Source organism: Cryptomeria japonica, chromosome 3 (assembly GCF_030272615.1).
Source record: "Cryptomeria japonica chromosome 3, Sugi_1.0, whole genome shotgun sequence".
NCBI classification, from domain to species: domain Eukaryota; kingdom Viridiplantae; phylum Streptophyta; class Pinopsida; order Cupressales; family Cupressaceae; genus Cryptomeria; species Cryptomeria japonica.
The window spans coordinates 140980787-140996158 of NC_081407.1; the positions used below are offsets into that span (position 1 = coordinate 140980787).

The window sequence follows — 15372 nt, forward strand, 5'->3', positions numbered from 1 at the left end:
AGGATGCCATAGATGTGACCTTGAGACTGGACACCACTCCTACTTCTTATCAGACAGATAAGAAGTCGTTTAGGAATTCACGACCTCCTCAGAAGGCCAATACCACTCAGTTTAGAGATGGATAGATAGCTAGACCTCCCAAGATGGACCAGGAGACACAAAATGATCTGAGAAGGAGGAAACTATGCTTCTCATGCAAAGAGCCTTGGGAGCCCGGGGACCGTTGTATGGGCAAGGGCAAGGTTCATTTGATTGAGGTGACATCTAAGTTGGGAGATGAGGAAGTACCTGACATTGATACTGAGGATTGTACAGAGGAGGTTGAACAGGAGCAACCACAGTTGGGGATAGACACCCCTGAGCCTTTGGCATCAGCCAAAGTGACTGTTGCTACCCTCTCCAGTTATCCTAGGTTTCACGCCTTTCGATTGAAAGGTACACTTAGGGGTCAGCAGGTTATGATTTTGGTAGACACAGGCGCCACGCACAATTTTATTGATCAGAAGTTAGTTGATAAGCGTGGGTGACAGTTTGAGGAGTTTGGGGGGTTTGGAGTTAAGGTTGTAGATGGTGCAGTTTTGGCCTGTACTAAACGGATTCCACAACTTAGTATTTAGATGGGGGATTATACTCTGACATATGACTTTTATGTGCTTCCGTTGGAGGATTATGATGTGGTTTTGGGCATGCAGTGGTTATAGGGTATTGGGCAATACATTATTGATCACCATCGTATGCAGTTAGAGTTCATTTATGGGGGGAAGAAGACTATCTTGAGGGGAGCTTCAGACGGTGGGCCTAAAGAGGTGTCTTCTCGCAAGATGGAGACTATTATTAGACATAATGATGTGATTTGGGCTACCCATTGTTTTGTGAAGTCCAAAACACCTACATCTCAGGATAGCAGGGCATTTCATGTTGATATTCAGTCAGTGATGGACCGTCATGGGAGAGTCTTTGGTGACATACCTTCTGGTGTACCTCTAGATAGAGGGTTTGAGCATGGGATAGAGATGGAGGATGGAGCTAAGCCAGTGATTACCACTCCATATCATCATCCTAGAGCCTACAAGGATGAGATTGAGAAGACTATTCATGAGTTGTTGGACATGGGTTTCATTTGCCTGAGCTCTAGCCCCTTTGCTTCTTCTATAGTGCTTGTTAAGAAGAAGGATGGGACTCTACAGATGTGTATAGATTACAGGGCTTTGAACAAGAAGACAATCAAGAACAGATACCCTATTCCACGCATTGATGAGTTGTTGGATGAGCTTCATGGAGCTATCTACTTCTCTAAGATTGATCTTCGTTCAGGTTACCATCAGATACGTGTATGAGCAAAGGATGTACATAAGACTGCCTTCTGTTGTCACTATGGGCACTATGAGTTCCTGGTAATGCCTTTTGGCCTCACCAATGCACCGGCCACTTTCCAGTCTTGTATGAACCATATCTTCAACAAGCAGTTGAGGAAGTCGGTTCTAGTGTTCTTTGACGACATTTTGATTTACAGTCGCACTTGGGAGGACCATCTCAAACATGTTGAGGAGGTACTTAGCATTATGGAGAGACACTCTCTATTTGCTAAGTTGTCCAAATGTGAGCTTGGACTTAGAGAGGTCTTATATTTGGGTCATGTGATCAGTGCTGATGGAGTGAAGGTGCATGAGGAGAAGATTCAGGCGATTCAGGATTGGCCCAGCCCTCAGAACATTACTGAGTTACGTGGGTTCCTTGGCCTATGTGCTTATTACAGGAGATTTGTGAGGGGTTTCTCTCAGTTGGCAGCACCCTTGACAGACCTCACAAAGAAAGGGGCATTCAGATAGATAGAACAGGCATAGGGGGTCTTTGATAGACTCAAGGAGGTTATGAGCACTTGCCCAGTTTTGGCACTCCCTGACTTCTCGTAGCCATTTGTTCTGGAGTGTGATGCTTCAAGTTTGGCCATAGGAGCAGTTTTGATGCAGAACAGACACCCCATTGCCTATGAGAGTAGGAAGCTACGAGATAATGAGAGGTTGTACTCCACCTATGATAAGAAAATGTTGGCTATTATGCATGCCTTAGCCAAATTTAGACAGTATCTTGTTGGCAGCAAATTCGTGGTAAGAACAGACCACAACAGTCTGAAATATTTCCTAGATCAGACAGAGCTCAATGATCGACAACAAAAATGGGTGAGCAAGATTGAGGCTTATGATTTCGATATCGAATTCATAAAGGGGAAGAATAATACTGTGGCTGATGCACTTTCTAGAAAACCCTCACTTGTTGCCCTATGTTCATTGAGCGAGATTTCAACAGATTGGAAGGCTCAACTTTTAGTTGAGTATTCCAAAAATCAGCATGCTTGTGAGGTCATGGATGGATTGGTAGTGGATGATAGATACAGTGTGGTAGATGAAATTATCTACTACAAGGGTAGGGTTTATCTTGTTCCTGGCTCACAGTTGAAGGAACAAATTTTGCACGCTTTTCATGATAGTCCCATAGCAGGACATCTAGGGTATGGTAAGACTTACAGAGCGGTCCGGGAGAGATTATCATGGAAGGGTCTCAAAGATGACATTTTGCGTCATGTCCGTGAGTGTATGACTTGTCAGCAGAACAAGTCGGAGCATACCTACCCTGCTGGCTTGTTACAACCCTTGCTTATACCGGAACAAAAGTGGACAGGGATTTCTATGGATTTCATTACAAGTCTTCCTCGGGTTCAGGGGAAAGATTGTATCAATGTTGTAGTGGATAGATTAAGAAAATATGCCCACTTCTTTCCCATTACAATTGATTTCTCAGCATCTCAGGTGGCTGAGCTATTTTTTAGAGAGGTATTTAGACTCCATGGTCTTCCGAAGACCATAGTGAGTGACAGGGATAGTAGATTTATGAGTTCCTTTTGGCAGGAACTTTTCAGACTAGCAGGCACAGAGTTGACACCTAGTACTAGTTACCACCCTCAAACATATGGACAGATCGAGATAGTCAATAAGTGGATTGAGGGGTATTTGCGCAGCTACGTGTCGGGGCAGCAGAAGGCATGGGTACGCTGGTTGTATTTGGGCGAGTATTGTTACAATACTACGCACCACATGTCCATAGATATGACTCCTTTCAAAGCTCTTTATAGTTACGAGGCATTATCCTTCATTGATTTGGCTTTGAGTGACAGTAGAGTTCCTTTAGCTCAGGATTGGTTACAAGAGAACCAGGACATCATGAGATCTCTCAAGGAGAATTTACAGCATGCTCAGAATCAGCAAAAGATGTATGGTAATCGACATAGGACTGAGAGGGCATTTGAGGTGGGTGACATGGTTTTCCTATGCTTACAGCCATACTGACAGAGCACCCTTAAAGGGGGGGTAGCTGAGAACCTCAAACCTCATTTTTATGGGCCATATAGAGTTCTCAGGTGCTTTAGAGAGGTTGCTTATGAGATTGAGTTACCACCTGGCAGTAAAATTCATAATGTGTTTCACGTATCATGCCTGAAAAAGGCCCTTGGACAACATATTACAGTATCACCCAATTTGCCTCCCATGGATGAGGAAGGTAAATTGACTTTGGTTCCTGAGGAGATTCTTGAGGTGAGGGAACGACGGCTGAGAAGTAGGGTGATTCGGGAGTATTTGGTACGTTGGAGAGATCTTCCCATAGAGGATGCCACTTGGGAGGGTGAGTCTATTTTGCAGCATCCAGCGTTGCAGTTGCTTGTGGGCAAGCATCTCCGAGAAGGGAGGACTGTCATGTCCCCTCTTTAGCTCTATCTAGAAGAGACATGTGAGTCATTTTTTGTGGGGTCTTGTAGGCTGACAGTGGTGGATAGAGACTCAGTGAGGATATTCATTGTTTGGAATTTGGTGTTCTGGCAGAAGTAGACCAGTTTGGAGCAGTTCCTTAATTTTAGGAGGCAGTTCCTACATTTGTGGAGGATATTCCTACTATTTAGGAGGTTATGACAGTATCCAGGGTTGGGTTTCCATGAGACTATTCCTTGGTTTTAGTTTCAGAAGATTTGGGTATGTTTCTTAGTTTCTAGGAGCATCCCTTGATTTTAGGGATAAGACTGCCAGTGGATCCATGATTTCTGATTTCAGTCACAGACAGGTGGCAGGTTCCGTTTCAGGCTTTCGAAGTCATTTGAGCCTTCTGCAGCTATTTGGGTTATATTTTTAATATATTTAAATATTTCCTAAGTTAGCGTTTAATTAATTAAATAAGGCTATGTTTATAGCCATTTTGGAGTAATAAGGGGTTTTTGGCTTCATCTGGATGCATATGCCCATGTGTTATAGCTCGTTGGAAAGGTCTTGAACTTTTCTAAATGTTTCCCATTTGTCAGGGACCCTTTTGATGAATGAAATTCTTTTATTTTAAAAAAGTGGCGTTTTCTCTATACTTGGCGACTAAAAAAATGAGAAATAAGACTTTATAAGCCTAAGCACACTTTTCATACACTTTTAGGGTTCGAGCTAGAGGGAAGGAGTTATAAGGAGATGATAACCTAATTATCAGCTATCTTTACACATTTTCATCTTTGATTTGGAGAATTTTCTCTAGAGAGTGATTCAACATCTGGGATGAAAACCCCAGGGTCTTGCCTGTCTGGGACGTAGCCCCCAGCATAGTGGTGATTTGGTTCTTGCATTCAGTTTCAGTACCTTAGAGTTGGTACAACATCTTTTCTGGAGGATTCAGTAGACAGAGTTAGGTTTCAACGTGGAGATTGGGGTTTCCAGCTTGGCATCACCTAACAGTCGTATGACTGTACCTTGCAGCCATTTCTCTTCCCACGTGGAGCTATGTAAGAGCTTTGGATGTTTGTTGCAGCCTCCTTCTTGATTATAATATTCACTCTTCATCTAGGTTGGACTCATTGCTTATTGTAATCTTCCTGAAATTGTTTGGAATCACTATCTGGATAATTATTTGATTTAAATAATTAGAAATCTGCTTGGTACGATTCTGATTTGGCTATGTATGAACATTTTTTTCCAATACTCTTTTCATGTACTTGTTCTTCAATTATTACTTGCTGAAAAACTATCAAAAACACAAAAATAAACAAACCTTCTGCAACTTCTGTCTATTCTCTAAAACCATCAAAGGAAATACAGGAAAATATAGTTTATTAATTTAAAAACTACAGCAGATCAGCAAGGGGATCCATCAGGGATCTTTCATAGTCAAGGATTTAGAGGAGTGAGAGCTTAGGGAGGAAATCTATTGGAAACAAAGAGCTCCTATTGATTGGCTTCAAGCGGGGGATAAGAATACTGTGTTCTTCTTCAATTCAGTGAAAGCAAGAAGACATGGTAATTGCATTCCTATTCTGGTTAATGATAGAGGTGAGCAGTGTTTATCCTTGCAGGAGATTTCTAGGGAGTCTTTGCAGTATTTCCAATCCCTTTTTAGTGAGGATACTCAGGGGGAATCCGAAGGGGAGAATCAGGTTCTTGTTTGTATTCCTTCTCTAGTTACTAGGGAGATGAATGAGCAGCTTATGGGTCCTATTTTGTTGGAAGAACTTGAGAGGATTGTTTTTCACATGAAGAAGGGGAAAGCTCCTGGACCAGATGGGTTTCCGATTGAGTTCTATCAAGATTTCTAGGATATTATCAAATTGGACTTATTGGAGGTGGTCCAAGAGTCCCAGAGGAATAAGCAGATGCTTTGGGCTTTGAATGCAACTTTCATTGCGCTCATCCTCAAGTGTGATGGGGCTGACCGGTTCGGCCAGTTTTGTCCTATCTCTCTCTGTAATGTGAATTATAAGATCATTTCTAAGTTGATAGCGGAAAGGTTGAAGAATTGGCTTGGGGGTGTCATTTCTGAGGAGCAGAGTGGGTTCGTGGAGGGTTGTCAAATCTTGGATGGTGTGGTCATTGCTACTAAGACCATTCATTCTATGACAACCTCCAAGGAAAAAGCTATGTTTATCAAGCTGGATATGGCTAAGGCTTATGATAGAGTTCGTTGGCCCTTTCTCCAAAAGATTCTTAGGGCTTTTGGCTTTGCTGATGAATGGATCCAATGGGTAATGAGTTGTGTTTCATCTACCTCTTTCTCTGTACTAATTAATGGAGATCATACTGAGTTGTTTGGTGCATCTAGGGGTCTTCGCCAGGGGGACCCTCTCTCCCCGTACTTATTCATTCTTTTGACTAAGGGTCTGGGGAGGTTGATTAAGTATAATGTGGGTCTGGGTATTATTCAAGGTTGGAGTTGGGGTAATGACATGCCTCCTCAATCTCATTTGTATTTTGTAGATGACACAACCCTGATGGGACTAGCTTGGATCAGAGAAGCTATAAATCTGCGTAAAGTCTTAGATGTTTATCTTGCTGCTTCGGGCCAATTGATCAATGAGGATAAATCTTCCATCCTCTTCTTCAACACACCTGGAACTATTCAGAGGAGGATTGCTCATATCTTGAGATTCTAGGTCGGTTCTCTTCCCTTGGCTTACCTGGATATTCCTATCTCTACTGGTAATCCTCCCAGGGACTCATGGCAAGGTATCCTGGACAAATTTTGCATGAAGGTTGAACATTGGTAACACAGATGGTTATCCTTTGTTGGGTGGGTTCAACTGATCCAGACGGTAGTTCAGGTTCTTCCGATTTATCGGTGTATGCTCCAAGTGGCCCCAAAGTGGTTTGTGAAGGGATTGGATTCTTTGGCAAGACAATTATTATGGGCAGGCAACCTGCCCTCCTATAAATGGTGTCTTGTCAAATGGGACTTGGTGTGTAGCCAAAAACAGTCGGGTGGGCTTGGCTTAAGGCAATCTATTTTATTTGGGGAGGCTTTGGCGGTTAAATTGTATTGGAGGTGGTGTGTTGAACATGATCGAGGCTCGGCTAGGATTTTGTCTTACAAGTATATGCAGAGGATCCCAAAGGAGGAAATCCCAAGATATCTACTTCCGGGAAAAGGCTCAACGATTTGGAGTACTCTCAAGAAAGGGGCTGCACTTATAAAGGAAGGACTTTTTGGGATATGTAAGAGTGGGGAATAGGTTCTTTTCTGGTTCGACTCTTGGGATGGATACCCTCCCATCATTGATCAGTTTCCTAACCTTTGGAATCTTTGCCAGAGGTTCCTGGAGGCAGGGTGGTCTAGAGTGAGCAACTTTAAGGCTATTTATAGGTGTGGGAAATTGGAGATGGAGAGGTGGAAGGTTCCTAATGAATGGCCAGTTGTTGGTATGGATAAAGATTGCGTTGAGTTGCATGGCATTTTGGCGAGTAGACACTATAGTTCCCTTAAGGATAGGGATAGACTTTCTTGGTCCCTGAATCCTAAGGGCGTTTTTACTGTGGCTAGTAGGTACCAGGAGCTATTGTCCCGTAGATTGGAGGGGAGGGAGGTGCACTGGTGGAAATATGCGTGGAATAATTTCTCTTGGCCGAAGTGTAACTGTTTTGCTTGGACTTTGGCTTTGAATAGATGTCTAACCCGAGACAATATTCACAAGCATGGGTTCCTTGGGCCTTCCATCTGTGTTTTGTGTGGTAATGGGGAGGAGCATTCTTCACACCTGTTCTTCAAATGCCCTTTCTCACTGCCAATCTGGCATTACTGGTGGGGGGTGTGGAAGCACCCTTGTGTTCACGCAGATTCTTTGGTGGAGTTTTGGAGTAGTTTGGGCAGGCCTCCTATTTTGTCCTCTTTTCTCTAAACTGTCTGGCACATTGGGCCCATTTTCATACTTTGGCAGATCTGGCTAGAGAGGAATAGGAGGATCTTTAGGGAGGTCAGACTATTAGTTCAACAAGTGTGTAATAGAATCATTGGAATGATCCGGGAGACGGTGGAAGCTAAATGTGAGGTGAATTTTCCTTTGGATAGAGGAGAGGCTGATATTGTGAGTAGGTTGGGTTTGTAGGAGATGTCTCTTGTCTTAGCTTGTGTCAGGAGAGGTAGACGTGCTATGAAGAAGGTTCAAAGGGTGAGACGGTGGATGCCCCCTCAGGATGATTCCATCAAGATTAACACTGATGGCTCCTATAGGGGTAATTCGGATCCTGCTAGGATTGGTGGTGTTGGTAGGGATTGTATGGGGGATGTGGTTTGCTTCTTTTTCGGTGCATAAAGGGCAACGATCTAATAATTTTATGGAGGGATTAGCAATTTTCTATGCCCTGGAGTGTGCTTTTGAGTTGGGGTGGCGTAAGGTTATCTACGAATCGGATTCGTAGATTATTGTTAACCTATTGATTGAGCAGAAGGTGAGTGGGATTAATTGGCAACTGACAGGGATTGTTCACTAGATTTTGCAAATTAGTGCTATGATGGAGAAGGTATCTTTCATCCACATTCCTCGTGAATGGAATAGAGCAGTTGATTGTTTGGCTAAGTGGGCCTCGGAACATGGTGATGATTGGAAAGTTGAGGGTTGGGAGCATCTCTCCCCGAATTATTATCAGGACTTGCATAAGATCTTTGGTGAGGATATGGATAGTTATGAAGCTGGTTGATCTTTGTTTGGGCTTGTGGTTCTCTTTTGGAGTTTTGAGGCTCTGGTTTTCTTATGTAATTCTTGATTATGATTATCAATAAAGTTTTTACCCCTTTATTCAAAAAATAAAGTCTAAAATTTAAGATTTTCCATTAAACAAACTTCAGAATAGGTTCAATTGTAGCTTCAAGCCCCAAGAGCTCAAAATAAAGATAAGAATGAATGAAGAAATTTTAATGACGTCCACGAGACCCAATCGTCTAAGAAACCAATAGAAGACAATACAGTTTATAAATGCCAAAAGTTTTAAAAAAATCACTAGGGGAGAGGACCCAGTAGTTGTGCACCCTAACTTTGCACTTCTCAAAATCCTACATGGAAATTTCAAATCACTCCCAATGTTTTACAACAGCTTACTTGGAAGTCCCTTGCTTATAACTAAGATTTCAGGGCCACATCAACATGCTTTTTGCCAAGGTGTCCAAAACAATAAAAAAAAAAGGTGAGACCAATAGTCGTGCGAAAGGAGCCCCAATACTTGTGCAACTGATGTGGCACCACATAATTGGTTGCTTTTTACAACTAATGGTATATTGCATTCAATTATTGGTATGCACTTTAAAGTCACAACTATTGGTGCAATGTTGTAAAAAAAATCGGACATTAAATCAACAAGTATGGGTATCAAATCAATAAATATGGGTATTAAATCAACAACTTCTATCACAACAATTAGAATGCGTTCAACTACTAGATCCTTTCAAATCCCACAAGGACGTAAGGTATGTACGCCTCGTTTGTAGTAGAGTTAGATACCTCCCACAAAGAGTACCAGGTAGTCCCATATTGCTGTAACCCATATGTAGACCCATACATTTGTAGACAATAAAACACCCTTTCCTTTTCCTTTTTCCCCTAGTTAACCTTTCAAATTTAAGCCTACAGCCTTCCTAAGCCCAAGTAGTTAAAACTTGGGCTGGACCTTCTTCAAGTGATTGAGACGGCGCAATTTAATACACACCCTATAACTGTGCATGCTCCGATTCAGTAATAGACACAAAATACCCACTTCCGAGTAGAATGCAACGGTACACAGCATGGATATCTTGGGAATAACCGTTGGAATCAGAATGAAAACAACACATTTTTGACAGTTTTTTTGTTGGGAATACAGTCTTGACCAATGACCTTCTCTGGCAATAAAATTCTTGTGACTGTTGAAACTATCATTGCCCGTGCTCATGAAGGTATCCAACGCCCACTCTGCTCTTCATCCCATGAACAGCAATCTATTCTGGGCAATGGGCATTCGTTATATGAGATTTACTACACCCAATCTCAGTCTGCAGAGTACTACCCACTCTTTCGGCAAAATCCTCAATCTCATTGATTTTTGTGAACCCAACTGAAAGCAAGCATGTTTCATACAACTCAACTGCAACTACAATGCTTACTAGCAGTATTGTTCATGTTTGGAGCATCTGCTCACTGGCATTCAATCTACAGAAATGAAATGTCATCTTCACACCATGACTATGGAGATGCTCTGTCGAAGTGCATTATGTTCTTTGAAGGTCAGAGATCTGGAAAACTCCCACCAAATCAACGCATCAAATGGAGAAGAGACTCTGCTCTCTCAGATGGTTCAGCTCAAAATGTAAGCTTTAGTTTAAAAAACTGTTGGCAGATATGACTGTTGTATTTATCTAGAAGTTCACAAATGGGCCCATTTGGGCGTATCCTCAGTAGGGTGATTTGGGACCTCAAACTTTAATCTTTCTTTTCTTATACAAGCAAACCCACAAAGCAGTGGGCTTATATATATATATGCTTTTAGTTTCTGATTTCTATGCATTGTAAACTGATTAATGTGATTTGATCATGTGAGGAGTATTGCAGGTTGATTTGGTAGGAGGATACTATGATGCAGGGGACAACATCAAATTTGGTTTCCCTTTGGCTTTCACCACTACAATGCTTGCATGGAGTGTCATAGAGTTTGGAAGTTTCATGGGCAGTGAACTGCAGAACGCTAGAGCTTCAGTACGCTGGGCCACAGATTATCTCCTTAAGACCACAGTACATCCAGACACAGTATATGTGCAGGTCTGGACCAACATTAACATTTTTCTTACATTGTAAACTCTTAAAAAACCAATCTTTGATAGCTCCTGCAACCCCAAATGCATAGGTGACATTAAAATCTCATTTCATATTTGTAGCTGATGTCAAGATTTTATATCCTTCTATATGAACAATCTTCTAAACAAGTAAATGCATTGTGATAGGTGCAATGAAAAGTGGTCTAGAAGTTCTAGTTGTGAGATATAGTCCTGCATTCTGTGCACACACCTTGCATGTCTGACTGTAGCTTGGAGAAGGTTCAAAGTTCTCCTAAAGAACTTGGACTGAACTTACAAATATGAGACTGTTTGTATGTTGTTTTTGGATTTGATTTTTACATTTTTATTCTCTTTATGCTCTCTATTATTCCGATGGGCAATCAATCAAATCCAGAAGCAGCATAGTATTCTATACACTGTATATAACTTAAATGTACAGTCTTTGGTTCTGAATTCTTAATCTCATTAGTTTTTGTTGGTGGCTTATACTTTAGGTAGGTGATCCTAATGCAGATCATGTTTGTTGGGAGAGACCAGAAGACATGGACACACCCAGAACAGTCTATAAAATCACCAAAGATAATCCTGGCTCTGACGTTGCTGCTGAAACTGCTGCAGCATTGGCTGCTGCATCCATTGTGTTTCAGACATCAGACACTGCTTATTCTCAACTGCTTCTCAAGACTGCAATCAGAGTACTAATCCTAACTTTATAGTAACTCCTTGATTAAAGATGAAAAAAGGGTGCTTTTTTCTGCTATTACTACTCATAAAATATAGATCAATGAAAATATAGGTCGATGGGCTCAATCAAAATCTATGCATTTGAATCCTAATATTAATATCATATCTTGACACCTACTTATCAGAGTTCTTCCTACTTCCACACTCTAACTTAACTTGTGCAACAGGTCTTCCAGTTTGCAGACAAATACAGGGGAGCCTACAGTGACAGCCTAAAAGCAGTAGTGTGTCCTTTCTACTGCGACTTTGATGGATACCAAGTACGTTATGGCCTCATGGATAGCTATAAGTTTAACTTTTTGATGTTCTAAAAGGTCTCCAGCCTGAATCTCTACTTTGAGTAGGCAAACTCTATAAGCAATGTAAACTATCAGATCTTCATACCTTACTGATTCTCTCTCCTTACTTGGTCATTCATAGGACAATGCAACATCACTTCTATGACATACCTCTCATCTTAAATTTATGCTTGCCTGTTGCAGAAAGGAAACCTAGCCATTTTTTCTGGGTCTATATTTTCCTGTCTAGGCATGAAATCTTCATAACAGATCTTGACAGTGTACAAAATCTCATTGTGGTGTCCTCTCTTACAGGATGAGTTGCTGTGGGGTGCAGCATGGCTGCACAAGGCAAGCAAGAATCATTCATATATCACCTACATTCAAACAAATGGGAAGATCTTGGGAGCTGATGAAAACATTAATGAGTTTGGATGGGACAACAAACATGCTGGAATCAATGTTCTTGTATCTAAGGTAGTGTTTCATTGTACAAGTGCATTTTGATCATTGTTTTAGCAGTACTTTTGCTTAGTTTTTGGTATTATTATGCAGGAATTCTTGTTAGGGAAGGTATCCTCTCTGGAAACATACAAGGGATACGCTGATGACTTCATTTGTACTCTATTGCCCCAGACAACATCTGCTCATGTGCCATTCACCTCGGGTAAGTAAATTCTGTTTTATCTTCACTTGTGCAGTTATCATATATGTGATTACCCCGGGTAAGTAAACTCTGTTTTATCTTCATTTGTACAGTTATCATATATATGATTTGCTTTTAAAAAAATTGAGATAAAGAAATAGTTGCTTAAGATTGAAAATAAACAACTTATAAAATGTTCATATTCCCTTCACCTAAACAAACAGTTGCTTGTGGTTAAAAGTATATACTTCAAATAGTTGTTTCTTCTTTAATTATTATTATTTATATGTATATTTATGTTTAGCTCAATAATTTTTTAATAGTTGTTTTCATTATTCATATTTATAGTTATGTTAGTTCAATATTTTTATTTATTTTTGTTAGTAATAATAGTGTGGGTTAATGTTTTTTTAGAGATATATATTTTTGAAAAAAAGTTAATATAAAATTTATTTAGTAATTTTTATAAAAAAGTTATTATAAAATTTATATAGTAATTTTTATTTAATATCGTTAGTAAAGTAAGTTTAATATTAAAAAAATTATGGTAGGTATTTATGAAAAAAAGAGTTCATGATGTTAGTAGAGAGCATTTTTTAATTCAATTGTATGTATTTTACATTGATGTTTTGGATCACATTCAATGGTAGTTCTCCTCTTTCTCCTTATAGATCATTAAGTATGACTAGAACCAAAAACACATTCTACTAACACAATCATTTAAAGTATAATAACTATCACAAATAGTAAACTAATTTAACTATTAACTCCTTTTGTTAACAAATGTTATATATAAATTTTTTGGTATCAAAATTTTGATCAAATAATTATACTACAAAAGAAAATATTTATTTTTTAGTAAACAAATACCATATAAATTGTAATACAAATTAATAGAAAATTAATAATTTATACATTTTATAATGTTAAAATTACAAAACAATCTAACATACTTTATTGTTTACTTTTAATATTTTTTTTATAAATATAAATATAATTAATCAATTAATTAATTTTAAAATTTATAAACAAAAAATAAATGGACTCTATAAATTGAACTTGAGTTAGAAATGAAATTATAAATATAAAAGATGCAGAGAGCATGCCTATTTTCAATAGTTGGATGAAGAAGTTGCATATAGGATAAGGTTCATATTTATGCAATTTTGTTATCTTTTTATTGAGGACAATAATGTGTATGGTTTGTTTAGGTGTAATCATGTATGATTAGGCACACTAGTGTTATGGTGGGTTGGAGTCTAATATGATTGTTTTTGACATTTTGGGACTATTTTTTTTAATTTTATGATAAAAATTATTCTAATAGATATAATCTCTTTCAACTTCTCTTGCACCTATAATGATTAAAAGAGGAAAAACTAGTGCCTAAGGCAAATTTAATAAACCAATCTTGGCTCTCTTTTGATCATTTGAGCAAATCAGGCATTGAGATCATGAAAAAGATAAGTGATCGAACAAGATAAATGAAGTTTGAATTTAATGGGCCTTAAGTATAGTATTGAAGTGTAATAGGAATCATACTTTAAAACAAAAGTTAAAATGTACACAAATATTATAATAAATCATAATATTTGGAAAAAAACAGGTCAACAAGTCTTTGGTTTTCTTTTGAAATGGAGTTGAATGGGTTTGAACAAGTCTATTAGAGATCAAATCATGATGAGTCTGCAAGGCCCCAACATCATAAGGAATGAGACCAAGATCATTCCCTTGACAACTTCAACAAAATAGACACCCATTACTTTAACCTTGATATGACTGTAGATTTATGCTCCTATATCTGATTGCAAGAAATACTTTATAAATAGTATTTATAAACCAGATCTATTTCAGCATGTTTAATTTGGAGTTTTGGTATTTCATTTAAGTAAACTCACATGTAATCTCAAGTGTATTGCAGGTGGGCTAATTTACAAACCGGGAGGGAGCAACATGCAGCATGTGACAGCCATATCATTCTTACTGTTAGCCTATGCTAATTACCTTGGCCACTCCTCTCAACATGTTCAATGTGCAAACATGGAAGTTACTCCTGCTACACTTCGCTCAGCTGCCAAACTCCAGGTACCATAAAATACCCAAAAATCCCACCATGAAAACAGATTCAAATAAGCCATTGGTCACATGATAAACAAAGGCTTAATTACTGCACAGAATCACATTTTCACTTTGTATAGAACAATTTTCTCCCATGAATTATATTGACAGCAAAACAAGTCTATTGAATGAATGGCATGCAGGTGGACTACATATTGGGAGACAATCCTGTGAAGCTTTCTTACATGGTGGGATATGGGCAACACTTCCCCAAGTACATTCATCACAGGGGATCATCTTTGCCCTCTGTCATAGAACATCCAAGCCACATATCATGTAAGGAAGGTTCTCAATACTTTTTCAGTGTAAATCCCAATCCAAATGTTCTTGTTGGGGCAATTGTTGGAGGTCCAGATATGAATGACCAATATCAAGACAATAGACCAAACTTTAGGCAATCAGAGCCTACCACTTACATCAATGCACCACTTGTGGGTGCCCTTGCATTTTTCCATGGCCATCCAGAGTTCTGATCTCAATTTAGAAGCAGGGAGAGTTGGGCTTCACAGTCATATGGAGTATGATATGAGACTTCCCCTTTCAATACAATCATGTGTGTGGGTTGTCTTCTATAATGTAATATAATCTGCGGAATGTAAGAGATCAAATTTAAGAATACATGCAGTTGAATTCAGAAGCAGCAACAAATTTAAGAACACAAGAGGTCAAATGATTTTCTTTTTCTTTTTCCTTGTGTAGTTATATTTTTATTCCTCCTTTTAACACTTCTTAAAATGAAAAGGTCATATTTTATTAAACATGGTTAAATGTAGTTGTTTATTTCTTTAAAAAACAAACACCGAGTCTAAGAAATTAGGGTTACAACATTATGGATAAATTTTTATCAAGCTTATGATATTATGGTTAATTTTTTAATGAGTGAAATAAAATTATATTCATAAAGTATACATTGGATATAAATTTATGTTAATTCTATAAGGTAAGTACAACAATATCTTAAAAGAAAAATACATAACATATAATATACTTTAATAA

At 38.8% G+C, this 15372-nt stretch overlaps 1 protein-coding gene across 1 annotated transcript; it reads left to right on the forward strand.

Annotated features, from left to right (window-relative positions):
• Positions 1-9510: 9510 nt before the first annotated feature.
• LOC131027348 (endoglucanase 8) lies at positions 9511-15099 on the forward strand. Its single transcript, XM_057957379.2, has 8 exons — positions 9511-10124; positions 10367-10573; positions 11085-11285; positions 11502-11594; positions 11928-12089; positions 12168-12279; positions 14180-14343; positions 14520-15099. The coding sequence occupies exons 1-8, from the start codon at positions 9885-9887 to the stop codon at positions 14847-14849; spliced, it is 1509 nt and encodes a 502-aa protein (XP_057813362.2). The 5' UTR covers positions 9511-9884; the 3' UTR covers positions 14850-15099.
• The last annotated feature ends 273 nt before the right edge of the window (positions 15100-15372 follow it).

Bases quoted from the DNA above. Each gene is read 5' to 3' on its own strand.
- LOC131027348 (XM_057957379.2), top strand. From the start codon at position 9,885: ATGTTTCATACAACTCAACTGCAACTACAATGCTTACTAGCAGTATTG. The intron at 10,125-10,366 runs GTAAGCTTTAGT...GGAGTATTGCAG, and splicing joins CAGATGGTTCAGCTCAAAAT to GTTGATTTGGTAGGAGGATA. The intron at 12,280-14,179 runs GTAAGTAAATTC...AGTGTATTGCAG, and splicing joins TCATGTGCCATTCACCTCGG to GTGGGCTAATTTACAAACCG.